Source organism: Poecilia reticulata, linkage group LG20 (genome assembly GCF_000633615.1).
Source record: "Poecilia reticulata strain Guanapo linkage group LG20, Guppy_female_1.0+MT, whole genome shotgun sequence".
Classification (NCBI taxonomy): domain Eukaryota; kingdom Metazoa; phylum Chordata; class Actinopteri; order Cyprinodontiformes; family Poeciliidae; genus Poecilia; species Poecilia reticulata.
This window is the reverse complement of record NC_024350.1, coordinates 20,450,119-20,468,115: the sequence shown is the minus strand read 5'-3', so window position 1 is coordinate 20,468,115 and position 17,997 is coordinate 20,450,119. Positions and strand designations below refer to the sequence as shown.

The window sequence follows — 17,997 nt, the reverse complement described above, 5'->3', positions numbered from 1 at the left end:
AGAAAATTATAAACTTATTACAGTTTGTGTCCAGTTAAAAGACAGTGGGTACTCTTCTGTGTGAGCATCCATCACACATCTGCCCTGAGTTCAACAAAATGCGACAAGATCAGACAAAAGAACAATTAGATTTCCGGAAAAACCCCATCAGGACTTTCTTTTACAGTTCTAGGTTCAGAGAAAAGGGCAGATGGCATATATGCAGATCCCTCATATCCTGGACACAAACTGTTTAGTCGTTTGTTCAGTGCTACATTTGTATACATTCATAATTACATTTTAAATATTAAGAGTAAAGCGTTATGGAGCACAAATGAAGCAAATGGAGCCAATTTGAGAGACCATAATCTTGCATGGCAGGTGGTTAATGATACTTTAGTGTCTGATCAAAATGTTTTGAATAGTTCTGGACTAAAAACAGATCTTTAAACAGAAGTTTCTTTGGATTTATAAAACCTTTATTTGATTTGTATAAAAAACAAACAGTAATTTCAGTTTTTATTAGTATTAGAGGTAAGAAAGCATATCCTTCAGACCGGTCAAACTTTGAAGCTCTATTTGATCCAATATTAATTTTTTGTTGTTGTAATACATTATATAGTGAAAATATATTTTAAATTCCCTCCAGTTATTCTCATATTATTGTTTTACTAGAACATCACCCTGTATCTTTGTGTCATCAGTTTGCAATGCTGTAAAACAGCCCAGCATTACGATGCCTCCACCACCACCAGCTGACTGTGTGTGTGTAGTTTACTTATGCCCGAAACTCACCAAGACCCATAAAACACTTTCCTCTATTCTGTGTTAACGGCTGCATTTCTTTCTCAGCTGACCACAAAACATTAAAACTTTTGCAGCTTTTACTTATAAATGCATACATCCTATATGATCCCACCCATAAAAGAACAATTCAAATAACGCCAAGAGTCTCATAAGACGCTCATTAGACTAAACATCCAACCAGGTTTATAAAAGCTTGGACAGTTATTTAAAATCCTCCAGCATCACCATATGATGTGCTCCTTTTGTGAACTTTCTCAACAAAACAAATATTTCAAGGACGGTTCCTCTGAAAGAAGAGAGCGTTTCTAACCCCACATGTTTGGCTGCTTCTATGAATAGCAGTCACACAGGTCATTGGATATGCATACAGACAAAGCCAGTTGTCTACTGTCAACAGTTGCATCAAATATTCTAAATATATGTAAAAAATATATACATTAAAATCATCCTCCATTTCAGTAGGTTTAGAAAATTGTATGCAAAGACCTCTAATGCAGTAAAAATCACATCGTCGTCTCTGTGGTAAACATTTCTTCTTCTACTGTACAGGCTGCAGGCATTTGTCCTATATTGGTACAAGTCCTGGCAGGAGTCCAGAAAAAGCAAGATAGTCCTCAAATGTAATCAAGAAATTTCTTCTAGCTTTCTTTTCTCTATTCAAACCAAATTGTTTCGTTATTCAGCAAAGTTTTCTTTTTTTTTTTCAAAGCTGAAAAATGTCAGATCTGTTTGGTTTCACAAGCCAATATAGAGACATTTAGACCAGGACTTACTGGCTCACATGGTAACAAGCAACTGGTTTCCTGCCCTGTGGAGGCCCACTGCCAGACCTCAAAAACCTTTACAGCCAGTCATCCCTACCACACTGGAATGCATAGTGAGACAGACTCAACCATCAGCATTTCAAATTGTTACACAGCGGCCAGTTTCTTAATAAAGTCCAATAATCTGTGACGCAGGCAGCCGCTAAGCCCTCCTTATGTTGAGACCAGCTCTGAGAGTTTGCCATTGGAGCCACAGGAACGAGCGGGTGGGGGTCGTCAGGCATGCTGGCGCTCGTTTCAGGACGAAGCTCAGATTTAGAGACAGATACGGCACCGCACATTGAACCAGGAACGCCGTCATGCTGCGCTTCGGGAGGCTGCAGGCGACTGGCCATCGGTGTCCATCTCAGGACTTAGTTGGTCGTTTTCAGCTACTGTGGTGGTGGGGCAGCTGGTGGTTTCCTCGAGCTTGCAGTATAACGCCCGCATGGCCACAGGAATGGACATACAACTGAGATAACAAAACAAGTGTTATGCAAGGAATCAAACTGAACGCAATGATTACAATTAGTATTGCTACAAGCGTACAAAACAGACCTAGTCAGAACCATGGTGGTGTATTCGTCCAGCATGGGATAAGATGGATCATAAAATCCTCCTCCAAACAACTGGCAGGTGATCTGACGGGGGTCAGGTATGTTGACCAGCACTGGTGACAGAAAAGCACACGAGTCCACAAGTAGTTCTGTAGAGGTTATAAGGTATAAGTATTTCAGTTGCAATAAAGAAACTATTAATCTCAGTTGGACAAACGGAAAGAGGTTTGCAGCTGACGGTTAGCCTGAACTGGCAATCTCTTCATCTTCAAGACTCATTTCACAGACGCCAATTATACCACTCTGAAAAATTAGCCCACAAAAGGTTAAGGTGTACATAAATGGACTAAATATTTTTTTACAACTACTTCTTTTTTACTTTCCTTACATTTTGAAGCAAAAAGTTTACCAATAAACATGCCTGCACACTCTCAGACTAACATTTACAGTTCAGTCATTTTTACTTTATTTAAAAATCGGTAGTTTTAGCAGCAACAAGAGTAGTATATTAATATACGCCACTTTTACACTACATATAATCTAATGATGTTAATGGCTGAGGCAGATTCAAAATGCTTAACAGAGCATTTCTAACCTGAACTGGCCCACTGCAGTTCTTTTGAATTTATAGAACACAATGTTCTCTATCAATTTACGACAGAAATTACTGCAGAGGACAGGCTTTAAATACCAAACCTGCACGAACCAAAAACCATATGAGAAGCAAGTCTGGAAATTCAAACATTTTCCACACCATTTTCCTGCTATACTTATCCAGACCTGAAAAATACTTAAAGTAAGTGGCTTTTTTCCCCCCCATAAAATTCTCTTAAAAAATGCTTACAGACGGCAAGACGGTCAATGTGGGGTTGACAGAAGGTCACAGAAATGCTGGTAGTGGACTCTGGGCGGACCTCAAAGTGAAGGTCACAAACTGAAGCTGGTGGGAATTCATAGAAATAAAGCAGAACACAACACAAATGTAATAAGAGCATTACAAGTCTTCTTGGCAGCATCCCTTCCGCCATATTGGATATAATTCTACCACATGAACATCCTCCCACCTGGACTGGCACTCTGAGTCAAGCAGCTCCTCAGCAGGGTGTTAAAGACACACTGGTGACGCAGCAGCTCCAGCACGGCGGAGACGTGAGCCGGCTGGGTGAAGGGAACGCTGGCCAGCAAAGCTGCTCTTTGCGTGGGAGCATCCCAGGAAGAATCAGGGACAACATAAGTGTGCATCCCACCCTCAGGAAAAACCTGGACGAGACGTTTCGATTCTCCCTCAGTATGTAATCCATAAGAATTTAAATTGACAAAAAAAAAAATAAATAAATAAAGCTAAAAGCAGACTTGTACCACTGTAAAGATCTCCTGTCCATCTAATGGCTCCGAGGGGCTTTTTGCACTTGCAGAAGCGTTCATCAGAAGCTTGGGTAACGGTGCCCACTGGAGGTCACAATCTGGTATAGTCACGCCTGTAGAAACAATGGAATGAGTGTGGAGCTGTTGAAAACAAAAAGAAGTTTGATTTTGTTCTTGGAAAAGTTTCCAACCTGTGATTTGTCCAACTCTCTCCACAATATGAGAAAACACAGGTATCGGCGTCTTCAGTCTGAGCAGGAAACACGCGGGAAGCGTCTCATTCGAAACCTCACCGAGTGCAGCGCCCGCCGGACAGCTGGCTCCAAGACGCAGGTTTATTGTTAACTCGCAGCTGGGACCTTCCCATCATTCTACTGAATGAGAGACTATAAATAAAATACAGACCTACGAGTGTCCAGATGAGGAGCCTCTGAGATTAGAGATGTCATCTGAAGCCTGCGAGTCAAGTCGCCGACTCCGATTGTAGCCTGGTTTACCTGGACAACTGGCTTGAGCTCCAGCAATTCCTCTAGTGCTATGAAATAAAAGACGCAACTTCGAATCCGCTGCATGATCAGACATTAAGTTGAGATGAAAAATCTGAATCTTACACATCTCTGAGTTCTTCGGGCAATCATTTGGTGAGATATAGAAGTAAAGAGAAGGAGGATAATCTGGAACAATAAATGAATAAATCAGATCTTAAAAAGAAAAAAAAAAATCCACGTGTATGATTTACTGTAAACGTTCCAACTCATACCTTGCTTTTCTGTCATTAAAAAACCAACCCTGCCATTGTTTATTAAGTCCATTTGGGCTTCAAAGCGCTTTGGTTCACTAAAAGAAAGAAAACATCCTGAATGAATAAACAGTTTAATTCAAGTTGTCCAAAAGCAGTGCAAACTGTTACTGCTATTTTTAGTAGTAACAGTAACAACTGCTAAAAAGTCACCATATTAGTGTTTTTTGTTACTTACTTTGGCATATCTGATATTTGCTGAAGGTCTTTCCAGAAGCTTTTTAGGGATTTCAACATTTTGGATTTTGTTTCTCTGTGAAAGCAACAGATGGGAGGCCAAATGGTAACCATTCCAGATTTTAAAAGTGAATCGTGAACGTCTCAGGAAAACCTACCTGTCTCCAGGAATGTTGTATTGAGCAAACAGTTCCCTCAGCCTCACGGAAAATTCTGAAAAGTTATAGGACCTTTAAATTATCCAGAAAAAAAAAAAAAAGGGGAATTAGCATTTTCAGGTAAATTACTCGTCCAACAGCTGAAACTGTCGTCATCCAAAGTAGTTGGCGATAAATTGCCCGTTTTATCTGACGTAAATTTAACACGCCGTCATCGCTTACCTAAGGAGATGCAAAAGGGACCTGCTGGGCTGCAAAGCGATTTTAGAGAATTAGTTAATAAAATTTAAAAAGAGGAATAGCTTCATATCGCCTGAAGGCCAGAGTCCGCTTACAGTGGGGCGTTCTCCATGTAGAGCCACCATTACCTCCTTCACCTCACCAGATGGCAGCAGCAACACCTCCAGGTAGAAAATGTCAGCCGTCAGGTAGCAGGTGGCGTCAGTACAGTAAAAATCCATCCTAAAAAAAAAAAATCAAAATTGTATATGAACGAAGGTTAGACGCTACAATAAATTATGCATCGACTCCCAGAGAGCTAGATCTGAGATATGAACACTTTTGTTCACCAGCTCAAAGTTTTTTTTATATTTTTTTGTCATGTTACAAACAAATGTATTTACCCTTGTCGTTTGGCAATCATTTCCAGTCTGGATTTTGTGTTGTCCATAGTTGGTGCTGAAAATGAAATAAAAAAAAGAATAATAATGTTACCAATATACTAGAAAGCAGAAAAATGAATCATTGGAATATTTGTTTACCCTGAAGCACTTCCTGGAGTCTGTCCAAAGCTCTTGCAATCGGCTCACAAGGTTTGGATTCATCCCTGGGTTTGTCCTATTGTGGGACAAAGGGAAGTGAAAACCTGACAAAGGACGTGTTGTGCAGCAGTGCGAGGCTTGTGTCAACAGTCTAGTGCCGTCTGCCCGATCCCCTCAACGAACACGAGCTGCGTGATACCACAGCAAGGGAAATATTGACACTGAGGATCCTTTACATACAGTTTTAAACAGAGGGCAAATATACTGTGAACTCATCCTTTGCTTTGAGAATCTAATTTCTTCATAATCCTTGCTGGTCAGTATTGTATAACTAGCCCCAGCTGCTGTATCCCTTTGGGCCACACATCACTTTAGACCACCGAGTAATCAAGATTGCCTTACCAGACTCTGGAGACTGACCCCTGCCAAACTCCACTTTAAATAAATCCACAAATATTCTCCTCTCTGGGGGCTCCACCCATGAAAATCTAAAGAAAACTAAACCCTCTTCAGAGTCTCTGCACGCTGGTTAGCTTCGTCGAAGCAGGTAAAAAGCAGACCCCTTACACTACACTTTGCTCCGTACAGAGGGTCTGGGGTCTATATCGTTTCCCGGACACAGACATAATATAAGAGTAGACCCCGCATTGGCTGCTCCGGCGCAGGAAATACGGCGGCCATCTTGGAGCGGTATATCCTTCTACTTTGTCAATCAAAACAGCAGAAGATGCCTCAGCACTGAGGGATATTGTTGTTCGGATCGATGGACTATTGATGTGAGGGCTCCACAGACAACATTTCACAAGTAAGATGGACATATTATTGTGTATATTCTGTGACTGGAATATTACTTTACTGAAATATTAGCTACAGTGCTAATATGTAGCACTGTACATATTAGCACAGTGCTAATATGTACAGTGCATATTAGCACTGTACAGGTTGAACCCTTTATATATACACATGAACCCGTATATATAAAGGGTTCAACCCGTATATACGGGGCTGAACCCTTTATACGGGTTCAGCCCCGCTATAAAGGATAATTGAGATTCCGTAAATCTAAAAAAAATTATTATTCTCCAACATTGACTCAGATTATCTGACACAAGAGCCTACATTAGAAATGAAACAATGTAACATACATTATAAAACTTATATTACGTGTTATAACATTCACCAGCAAAGTTTACACAGGTGGTAAAGACTATTATTTATATGTAATTCTTTCACTCTGTCCAAAGTAAGATACATCCCAAATCTTCCGTTTTGGTTTTGAAGGTTTTATAAAGAAACGATATGAGGAAGAAGTGGGAGATATCTTTAAAAAGAGACGGATTCACTGCAGCACGGATGAATCTCGGATTTTGGACTCAATCTCAGGTGCGGAATCACTCTGAAGCTAGAACTCGTCGGCTGGAAAACATAGATATATATATATATATATATTAATGTAGCTTTGATAGATGTTTGAATATGGTTTCCAGTAACAAAAAAGCGTGTTATGATCGATTAAATGCGCTGATATGTCATTGTGCCTGCTAAACACATTAGCCGAGTTGGAGTGGAGTACCGCTCCAATATGGCCGCCCTAAATCTCGTCAGCGACAATAGGCGAGAGCGGTGCATGAGGCATCTTCTCTTATATTATGTCTATGTTCCCGGAGGCGTGGACTCTTCTTCTGTGTTTTTTTTTTTTTTTTGGCAAACAACAAAGTTGGCGCATTACCGCCTGCAACAGGCGTAGACGCTGTTGGAAGTTTTAAATTTTACCCAATCGTTGACGTTTGTCCGTGACGTATATAATGCGCCAGTTTCCTGTAGCTTAAAGGAAATTGTTAAAGTCTGAAAGTTCGCGTTTACGTTGGAGTCATATCCTCATAAAATGAGCCCTCAAAGGAGGGTGTATATAAATGACAGTCCAAAGGGACCTGCTCTGCTGGAGCACCTTCGTAATAGTCCATTTATTTTGTGAATGGAGGGCGAGCGATCCGCGCTCAGTTACACAAATTCAAAAGTGCATGACCAGATAGCGCGCGATGCCAATGCGTGTGAGCGGAGTTGGCGCGCGCACGGTTCAACACGTTAGCTATAAACCAAGCTAACCCCAACCATCCTCCACTTCAAAGAGAGAAGTACCTATCCGAACAAAATGGCTGTTCAATGTTTTGAAGTGTGGCCAACACCGAACGGCTTTGTTCAATTACACTGCTGCCATTAGTAAAAGTACAGGCAGACTACAAATTTAAAGCAAGACAGATATCATTCACAACTTCTTTTGTTCGCTGATTAGCATGCTAGAAATTATACCGGAGGGAATCCAAGTAAACAGGAGAAAACCCAGACTGAGCTGTAAGAGAGATTTGAATCAAGCGGAATAGTGCAGGAAGACAATGGCCAGACTAGTTTCAGTATATTTAAAAACAGCATGCTTGGACTGCAAAATAAGCATTTGCACATTCAATCCTTTGTTCTTAAACTTGTATATCATATTGTTGGCAAACACATTATACCTCTCAAGTTCTGAGTCCTGTTCCACCATTCTGCATTGCACACAAATTTTTTTAAATTCTTTTTGAATATTTTAATATGTGGGGACTGGGCTGGTCATAAAACAAGGTTAAATTTCTCTGTCGATTGGCCATAGCTTGGATCATCACCCTGTATAATTACTCGTTTTCAGTATTCACATTTTTATTAGGTTCGTTCAAAGACTTCCTAACATCAAGTAGATTCCCAGAGCTTAATCGAAAAGAAACAGTCCCACAGCATCATAGAATCTCAACTGCACTTAGCAATTGGCTAATTTTTATGTCTGTGTTTATTGTCAACAATAAAACACTAGCAAACATCCTTAGTGATGGAAGTAAAAGTGCAGAACTGGCAACTTTATTTACAAGAAATAAGAGATATTTCTCTCTGAGGTTGCATTTGTCACTGAATGCACTTAGTTTGAATGAGAGATCCTACAATAAAACAAATTTATTTTAAGGCGTTTACATAACTTTACATTCTAATGTAGATGGCAAGTGAGACTAAGTAAACATCAGAAGCACATCAGTGCCCAGAGTGATGATCAAACAAAGGCTCAAGTATCCCTCTATGGATGATCTAATGGGAGTGCATTGCCACACATCACATGTTATATTGTTAAAGGGCCCATCCCAAACTGACTCAACAAAACTGTAAGGCAGTTTTTCCATTCTTTTAAATGAACATGAGATTAAAATGACAAAAGGTTTGCCTTAAGATTGCCTTACCATGCATCTGCGAACAAGCTGAAATGTGTCATTCCAACTCCTCTCTGCAAACTTGCGGTGCAAGTTAGAAATTGTGGCATTTTCTTTCATTACTGAAAGAAAACCAAAGCAGAAAATGTCAACTGTGGCACATAAGATTAATTTTCAGTACATTATTACTGTAGCAGCTGGAGTTGGCTTTTATAGCAGGAAAGTGCAATTAAATTCTCTGCACCTTTCAACAACACCTCTAGTATTTGGCCATCTTAGTGCCTCTCCACCGTTTCCCCATTTATGCAAATTGGCCAATGTTATGTCCTAAGCTTCAAGAAAATTATTAAAGTTAGTAGCATCAAAATAAAGTGATTTTTTTTTTTTTTAGAGACAGAAGAATCAGTTTAAATTCAAAAGTAAAACGTAGAGCTGGGAGAGTGTCCCTGGCGGGCGGGCGTTGTCAGACACAGCCAAGCCCACAGGACGTTCAGTCAGTCCGCTGCTAACAGCTACCACCAGAGTCCCTGGAGTTAGCCACCGAGCTAGCCATGAGCTAACAAGCACAGGAAGCAGAGTGTTTTTATTTTGCCTCCTCTCACTCACCTTTCGTCTATCATTCTACCCCAAGGGAAAACCAGTTAATTTGCAGGTATGTTGTTCTATTAAAACGCCTTTTTACCGCTCCAGCCCTATTTTGTGTGTTAGTTGTGATTAGCTGCTGTGGTACCAACCGCTTGCTGCTAGCTCCTCTTTTTTCCCTTCTGCCATCGACAGAGCTGTTCAACGGTGCAAGCATCTGTTGCTGGGTGTCAGGATAATAAAGATTTGATTTTAGAGGCGTTTCAATCAGCCTGAGCTTCCCCAGCTGCTAATTAAACGTCAGGTGACATGTTTACCTGCTCCGTGCGGTTTAGGTAGCTGCTCGCTTAGCCACATCGCCCACTTTAATAGCCTCCAGGCGTGGATTTTCAGAGCATTTAGTCTGTAAATTTCTAGTTTAATAATCTGTTAACGGGGTTATTCATGTTTTCCATATCCTCTTGTATTAGTTTGCTCAATTATAGATTGCTCAGTTATCAGAAACTGCTCATGTTTTGTTATTGTCGTCATTTCAGTGCTAATTTCTTCCTCTTGCTGGTTTATTCTAGGAAAATTATAATAGTTTCCCCCGTGTAGTCCTTGAGATATTATTATGTTAAAATAACATAATTGAATCGTGCTATCAAGAGAATGAGACTCTTACATTCATAGTTTATAGTTCACTATTTTTTATTATTTGCACTTAAAGTAAGTAAATATTAGGGGAGCATTACATTAAATGCTACATCGTTATATTGACTGACAGCTGACGTTGCAAATTAGCTTTAGTTAATTTGTCTAATGAAGCATTGGCATAATTCCCATGTTTAATCCTGCTTCCAAGAGGTTTGCCTTGGCCTGTGCTGGGAATGGGCCTTCACCCCCTCATTTCTATGCATCATGATTCCCTTACGGTCTCCATGCATTAGTTCTGACCACTAAATTGCTCTTGCAGATGTCAGATTTGGAAGAAAGAAAAAAAACATCACCAGATGCTGCCTAGAAATATTAATCATAATAAAAAAGTTTTATGATACAAATGTGTATCAACGATCCTTCATCAACTACAGGAAACTCCTACATTCTGGGGATTTCTAAACTGTTTTACCTTTAATGTAAAAGAAAAGGTGCAGTTAAAAATTAACCGTTGATGCACTGTAGTATTGTTTTAATTCCAGTGTGTGTTAAGGCAGTGTTGAGATGTTTTGTCTCTTATTCTGAAAAGCATGAATTGTTTTACCTCAATCCATCATAAATGATTTAATTTCCCATAAGAATTGCACATACTGGTAAGTATACCTTTAACACATCTCCACTGGGGACCTTGTGAATCTTAGTTGCCTTTCACTCTTGTCCTTCTTTGCATAAAGAGACTCTTTTGCATTCAGTGAATCTTATTTCTGCACACTTTGACTGCTGCATGCGTTGCTTTCACAAAAAGTCTGAGGAAACGGCACGGCGACTATTAACCACAGACACTATAGAACCTGTTGTTTATGGAACAAGAAGAAAGTTGTTGAAAGAAAAGCATGTAAAGAAACAGCAAACGTGGGAGAAGGTGATCGAACATCACAGTGGAAACTGTTGCCCCTGTAAAACATGGTGGTGGCAGCATCATGCTCTGCAGCGGTCTTTCCTTCTGAGGTTCACCTTCCAGCTAGGCAACATTAAACACACAGCCAAACCAGTTTGAAACTTGGCTGTATGTTGCGTCAAAGTGCAGAATCTGAGGCAAAACTTGAAGATGAATCTTCAGTCATTTTCCATCTGTTCTGACTGATCATGAGTTATTTTAGAAAAAAAAAAGTTGGGAAACTTTTTAGTCTGTAGATGTGCAAAGATAGTGGAGACATACCCTTAAAAAAACCCGCTACTGGTATTACAGCAAAAGGTGGTTCTGCGTCTCTAGAAAGTAACGTCCAAATTTAATTGCACGATATGTTTTTAGTTGTAAAGAAAAAAATAAAACGGGTTTTGTTTTCCCACCACTTAATCATGCATTACTTTATTTTGGTGTATTACATAACATCCCGGTGAAATACAAAGAAATTTGTGGCTGTAAAGTACAAAAAAAGAGGAAATAATAGTAAACAGAGCAGTCAGGATGTGATTTTCTTACTTTAAAATTTTTTTTGTCTTAATTAAATGACAAATGCTGCTAAATGAGTAATTTGTACCAGCAATCAAATATACTTATCGTCTTCTTTGGCATTACTAAGACAAATAATTACATTATTTCAGTGAAAAACAAGGAAGAAAGCATTTTAGCAGAGAGGGAATAAAATGCAGACATTTTAATTTATCTGGTGCGATCTGAAACGGTTGCTCTCCGCAGCGTGTTTAAGTGTGACCTCCGTCTCCCCTGACAAATCCATCAACCTGCAGACATGGAGCAAGGAGGCTGTGGAAATTATGATGCACTGTTTTTTTTTTTATTTTCTCCTTCTCGCTGTACTTTTAACAGGAATTTTCACCCTGCACTTTGTTACACCTGGAATCCTTTTACGATCTTCTTTTCGCAATCCCATCCATTCACCCGCTGCCTTGACCTTTCACCCCCCACCCCGCCCTTGACATCTACGCCGAGCCATGGCCGCTGCAAAGCCCAAAGGACAGAACTCTCTGGCCCTCCACAAAGTGATCATGGTGGGCAGCGGAGGGGTGGGGAAGTCAGCCCTCACCCTCCAGTTCATGTACGATGAGGTCGGTGTCTCGCATTTCAGCAGGCATGCGAAGCTGACACGTTTCTTCCACCTGTAACCGGTCAAATCTACCTGTTTTATCCTCTCCCAGTTTGTTGAAGACTACGAGCCCACTAAAGCAGACAGCTACAGGAAGAAAGTAGTGCTGGACGGAGAGGAGGTGCAGATAGACATCCTGGACACGGCCGGCCAGGAGGACTACGCCGCCATCCGGGACAACTACTTCCGCAGCGGCGAGGGCTTCCTCTGCGTGTTTTCCATCACAGAGCTGGAGTCTTTTGCAGCAACAGTAGACTTCAGGTGAGAGAGAGCGTACCTAAATGAACACCCACACTTTTTCCTTCCACTTAACTTTTTGCTGAGTATTTGTGCCTTTCAAGTCAGCTGTCGCCTACTGACCTAGACGGTGAGAACGTTTAGAGGCTCAGGAACGTTTTGCAGGAGTTCATTAGCTGATTAGGGGGTGACACCATGAGTCATTCGCCTTAAAACTAAGACAGTTTTAAAATGGAAATGTGGACTTAAGGAAACATATCTTTAATACCTGCTTAGAGGTTGTTGTTTCCAAGAAGATACTTTTAATTAAGACGCACGTTCCATTGTACCTGTTCGTGCCCCACGGCTGTTTTTGCAGAGAGCAGATTCTGCGAGTGAAGGAGGACGAGAATGTGCCCTTCCTCCTGGTCGGCAACAAATCGGACTTGGACGACCGGCGGCAGGTCAGCGCGGACGAAGCGAAGGCGCGTGCAGAGCAGTGGGGCGTGTGTTACGTGGAGACTTCTGCCAAAACCCGTGCCAATGTGGATAAGGTTTGTCGCTCCCTCCTGGTTGAACGAGCTCACGGTTTGAAATTGAAATCAAAAATTTCAACTTTTTCTTTGTTTGTTTGTTTGTTTTCAGGTGTTTTTTGACCTGATGCGAGAGATCCGAGCGAGAAAAATGGAGGACAGCAAAGAGAAGAACGGGAAGAAGAAAAGTAAAAGCCTGGCTAAAAGGATTAGAGAGAGATGCTGCATTTTATAGTGGTGAAGGAGAGCAGGGTAGCTGCTAGTGTACATGTACATTTCTCAGACTTTTGCATTTCTTTTGTGCCCAGACCTGACCATGACTTTCTGTTCCTGGCTAAAGCAGGACCTCTGACCGTGCGTCAGGAAGTAGTGAGGTGGCACTTCATACACCATTTTTAGCTCTTAACTTTTTATGTGCTGACACTCCAAATAATTTATGATTTAAGTAATCTCCTTTTCTTACTCTTACACATGACAGAGTTTTAATAGATGAGTGGTGTTTTAATTGTAGGCCTGAGCTTGCCAAGAAGCCCTAAAATGTCCCCCCAGAAAAAACGTAACATTTTAATTGTAAAGTGTATTCATATTATCTTCAGACAGCTGTACAGGTGTATGTTCAATAGAGAAGGACTGAGACGTTTTCAGAGCCAACGCTTAAACGGGGAAGGTGTAGTCAGGAAAACCCCCAGACCATGTATAGGGTCCACCACCTTTGCTTGGAAATACTCAGCATTGTAGCGCAAACTCCAGGTTCAAGTGCCGCCAAGTAAATATAACTTCCACTGGTTAATCTGGAAAGGATTTTATTGAAATAACGCCTCCCTTTTCTAAGCAGGTGCCCACATTTGTTGCCATTCCTACATGTTTTTTGTGCGATAACGTGCTTTTAAACACTATTTTCTCCGGGTTTTTTTTCTTTTCTCCTCCACATAAAGCACTGTAAAATAGGCACACAATTTTTCCATTTCCTTCACTTCTTCCTGTCAGTTTGTCTTCTAAAAATGCACAAACAACATTGATCACTACCCTGAATCCTCAAAGGGATTTCTGCAACACTTGAACATTTTTCAGTCCTAACGTTTTAGAAGTGTTACCTCGCTCGGCTAAGGAATTTCATTGCCTTTTTTGTGATTGAGGAATCCCTGGTGCTCTGATAAAAAAAAAAAAAAAAAAAAGGTGATTCTATAACACTACATGCAGCTCAATACTAAAAAAAAATTGCTTCCAGACAATTTAATTTCTTCTCGGCTCAGACTTTTAATTAGCAACTTTATATTACACTAGTTTTCATTTAAATGTATTTCTTATTTAGGAGTAGCTTAACAGAAGGAGGACTTAGAGGACGAAAACAAACAAAAGCAAAGATTGAATTACGATTTCCTCTTTCCAAAAACGTTGCCGTCAGCAACCAAAGAAAACTGCTAGGTAATACAAATAACAGGGTTCCTACACCGTCTTAAAAATTCTGAACCAGTATTGATAAAAGCAGCTTGTCTAGAAAAACATTTGTCTCCATAGACTCTTATTTCTTCCTTTGTTCCAACATCTTCATTCCAGACCTTTCTCCAAATAACAATTTGTTTAAATGAGGTTGTCTTTAAACTGCTAACACAAAACACACTCAAAAACCAAATTTTCTCAGAAAACAATATAATAAAACTGTTATAAAAACATAACTTTTTTTTTTTTACCCTGATAAAATGACTAATTAACATGTAAAAAGTTCAGATGTTTCTTTCTTGAGATAAAGCACTAATTATCGCAACAAAGTCAAACATAAGCTCTTGTTGTCTCTGTAACGGCACAATTAAATGAAACAATCTTGTTTTTCGCAAAACAATAAGCCAATGAACAGGGAGAAACATGTTTGGATCCATTCGCATGTGCAGTTTTATTCATCTGGATTTGTTTGTGCGTATGTTTGGGTTGGAAATCCATGCAAGTCTTTGTTAGCGAAGCCCCTTTTGGTTGGAGCGCTACATCAGCCACGCAGTTTAACATTGTCTAGCCCAGAACCGCGCCCACAGTCTTGTTTTGTGTACGAAAAATACTGATTCTAAATGCTTTTTTGTTTGTTTTTTTTTAAATACTCCTTAGCTTCTACCTACATGCCAAAAATGATTGAGCAATTTCAAAATTTGCGTCTGGATTTTTCAAATGAAAAATGTGTAGGAACCCTGAAATAAGTGCCCAGTTGTTAATTCCAGTGAATGAGAAATTTCCATGGTGAGCATAAACCGATCAGCACTACAGCGTTGTGTAAAAACTACCTTAGCAGAGGATCGACAAGGGGGAAGTGAAACAGTTTGATCGGTGTAAGACATGGAGGGTTCTGAGGGCTTTTGTAATTCTTGTGCAGTGCGTCACGGTTGCCTCTCTGTCCGTCGTGAATGTGAATAATCCCTTCTTACTCATCCTGTAATCCTAAACTGCCAGTGCTTTGCAGAGCATAGAAGTCATCGACGTTCTACTTTTTTTTTTTTTGTTCCATCAGCTGCATCCTGTGGCAAGGCTTCTCTGTAACATGTTAAAAACTTCATGCGTTTCTTTTTTTTTTTTAGCTCTTGCAACTGGATGGTTTGAGAGGAAAGTTGATGTTTGAATAGCACAGAAATGAACTGGCTGCTCTTCAGCAACAGCTAAATTTGACCAAGGAAAGAAAGAAAACCACCAACTAAACCCTTCTGTTCTTAATTCTTCAGACCGAGGCTCTAATTTTTTAATTCTTAAGACATTTATTTAAAATGTTTACACTTTTTTTTCCTCTAACAGCCACACAAAAGGTTGTTGCTAAACATCCAGTCTGATTATGTTCTAAATATTTGATGTGAGCGTAAATACAGTTCTGGTCCATTTCTCATGGGCATGGATGTCATACTCATTTAAGGCTTTAAATTCTTTATTTAATCCTTTATCTTTGCAGGGTGGAATGATTATTAAACATTTAACTTAAGTAAATTTAAAAATTGGATTGAGGTGCAGCGATTGAACTATCAGTTTGGCACTTCCAACGTTTTCGTCAGGCTTGGTGAAAGCAGCATCATTCTGAGGGAAATGTTTAGCTGTCAGTGGTTATTGTGGGTTTTGAATTTCTTTCATTTCTGTATGTATAAGTTTGATTAATTTGATCAATTCAAGCTTGTGCATTATATTGTAGTTTTTAAAATGCATTACAGGAGTGTGCTTGATTAACCAAGTGACAGAAGAAAACCCACTTCAGATGAGTTATGAAGATCTACTAGTAGTGTCGCGTTCATGCCCATGAAAAATTGATCTAAGCTTCTGTCCAAAACTGTACGTGGTGTCTATGCAAAAGGTTTTTTGGAGCTGGAACGAGGGAATGTAAAACATTTCAAAATGCCGTCTCTGTGTCTTTAAACTACCTTTCAAAAAGGCGAAGCTCAGTAGAAGAAGCACTTCAGCTCTAAAGCTCTCAGTAGGGATCCGATTTCAGCTCGGAAAACACAACATCATCCAAAAGTTATGCATCTTATTAGATTTAAAAGTGACTCAGTGCGAGTTCATCGATTCCCCGAGTTAATGCGTAGAAAAATGCACAGTTGTGTTTCCTGACAGAAACGCGACGCATGTTGAGCATTAAGCACACAGAGGAAGGAAAAGAGTTGGGACTCTGGAGAGAAGGAGGCTAGACCCAAACTGTTGGGAAGCCATTACATCAGAACACAAAGCGGTTACAGATGTTCTAAGGGCTAACCTCCGGCGCATCACACAGATTCCTGAAAAGTTAGTGAGACTTGGGAAGAAACTAAGAAAGACCCCAGTTTGTTGTGAGCAGGCCTTCCACTACACTGTTCCTGTTTTTTTTTTTTTTTTTTTTTTTTTTTTTTCTTTGCTTCATTTTCATGCAACAAACTTCACAGGCCAACACCTCTGCAGGACTCTAAAGCAGATAATGTGTGAAAAGCTGCAAGCAGAATGTCCTAATGGGGCTTTTAATTAACTTGCTTTACCTTTTTCTATTAATGCCCTTGGAATGATGACAGCCATCTACGTCTTGGACTGGACGGTTGTTGTATACCATCGGTTAAATGTCTCCTTCATGTTTACTTATTTTGAGCATAACCACTAATGTAGCCTGTTTGTGAATGCAAGAGGTGAAGCTTACATTTCAATTCTTTTTTTTTTTTTTTTTGTGAGTAATTTGAAAATGGCAAATAAAGTGGATATTACTAATGACATTTGGAGGTGTGTTTGTGAGATGTTGTCAAACAGCTGGTCTCCCTCACTGTGGTCATGTTTTCGTTCACTCTGAAAAGATAGACTGACCTTTAAAACGAAGAGCTTCCATTAGGAACACTTCGCCTTTCAGCTGTTTGTTTTTGTTTCTTGTTGCGAATATGCTGAATCTCTGCAACCTCCTGACCTTGATATTTCAAACAGAGTTATATCACATGCTAGATTATTTCTTTTTTTTTTGTCATGGACGTTAGGGAATGCGTCACAGGATGTCATCTGCTCCACTATCCTAAATGTTTGGCTGTAGATTATTACAGAAAGGCGGATTTTAGTTTAATAATTTGTAATCATTCTCAGTCACAACAAAAAGTCCCATCTAGCTGCTTTTACTCTTTTTAGTCACCATTATTAATTATCTTCATGTTCAGTTTACTGGGAAATTTCTGCTGGCAGGTAAAATATTTATTTAAGGAAACCATGATATTAGATCAAAGTTTCTCTGATCCAGTGACCTACCTGCACCAAGCATGGGGGGGAGAAAAATAGTTATAGTGGCTCTAAAAAGTGTCACACTCCTCTTTCAAATTAATTTTGATCATTAAAACGGAGAACATTGGAAATATCTCAGAAATTAAAGATAAGACAAGGCTGGAATTAGTCTTAGAGGCTACAAAGAGGCCACATTTCCAACAAATGCTGGTTGAACTTTGCATGGGATTGGAGATGAAGCAGTATAGATATTCACATATTATCCACATGTTTTATATATATACACTGCTCAAAAAAATAAAGGGAACACTTAAACAACACAATATAACTCCAAGTAAATCAAACTTCTGTGAAATCAAACTGTCCACTTAGGAAGCAACACTGATTGACAACGGTGACCCTCGTCGGGTCAATCAGTGTTGCTTCCTAAGTGGACAGTTTGATTTCACAGAAGTTTGATTTACTTGGCGTTATATTGTGTTGTTTAAGTGTTCCCTTTATTTTTTTGAGCAGTATATATATATTACATATATTTCACTTCTCTTTCAACAATGAAAAAAATGACCACAATGCTGACATTGCTCTGCTGCCTCAGATAAACAC

The 17,997-nt window shown here is 39.7% G+C and overlaps 2 protein-coding genes across 4 annotated transcripts; one reads left to right on the top strand and one right to left on the bottom strand.

Annotated features, from left to right (window-relative positions):
- Window positions 1-436: 436 nt before the first annotated feature.
- med1l (mediator complex subunit 1-like) lies at window positions 437-9,879 on the bottom strand. 3 transcript variants are annotated; one of them, XM_008396544.2, is made up of 17 exons: window positions 9,371-9,879; window positions 8,667-8,758; window positions 5,407-5,482; window positions 5,269-5,323; window positions 5,014-5,107; window positions 4,868-4,896; window positions 4,646-4,717; window positions 4,489-4,563; window positions 4,272-4,348; window positions 4,123-4,185; window positions 3,917-4,046; window positions 3,703-3,827; window positions 3,506-3,624; window positions 3,211-3,406; window positions 2,991-3,086; window positions 2,148-2,259; window positions 437-2,061 (listed from the first exon to the last, which is right to left on the bottom strand). In XM_008396544.2, the coding sequence occupies exons 1-17, from the start codon at window positions 9,405-9,407 to the stop codon at window positions 1,908-1,910; spliced, it is 1,602 nt and encodes a 533-aa protein (XP_008394766.1). In that variant the 5' UTR covers window positions 9,408-9,879; the 3' UTR covers window positions 437-1,907. The 3 variants fall into 3 exon arrangements, with proteins under 3 accessions (XP_008394766.1, XP_008394765.1, XP_017157456.1); XM_008396543.2 differs by having other exon boundaries at window positions 4,981-5,107; window positions 9,371-9,876; XM_017301967.1 differs by lacking the exons at window positions 8,667-8,758; window positions 9,371-9,879 and adding an exon at window positions 5,809-6,031 and having other exon boundaries at window positions 4,981-5,107.
- On the top strand, window positions 9,099-16,907 carry ralaa (v-ral simian leukemia viral oncogene homolog Aa (ras related)). The gene is made up of 5 exons (XM_008396545.2): window positions 9,099-9,288; window positions 11,683-11,921; window positions 12,012-12,220; window positions 12,555-12,729; window positions 12,821-16,907. The coding sequence occupies exons 2-5, from the start codon at window positions 11,808-11,810 to the stop codon at window positions 12,941-12,943; spliced, it is 621 nt and encodes a 206-aa protein (XP_008394767.1). The 5' UTR covers window positions 9,099-9,288; window positions 11,683-11,807; the 3' UTR covers window positions 12,944-16,907.
- The last annotated feature ends 1,090 nt before the right edge of the window (window positions 16,908-17,997 follow it).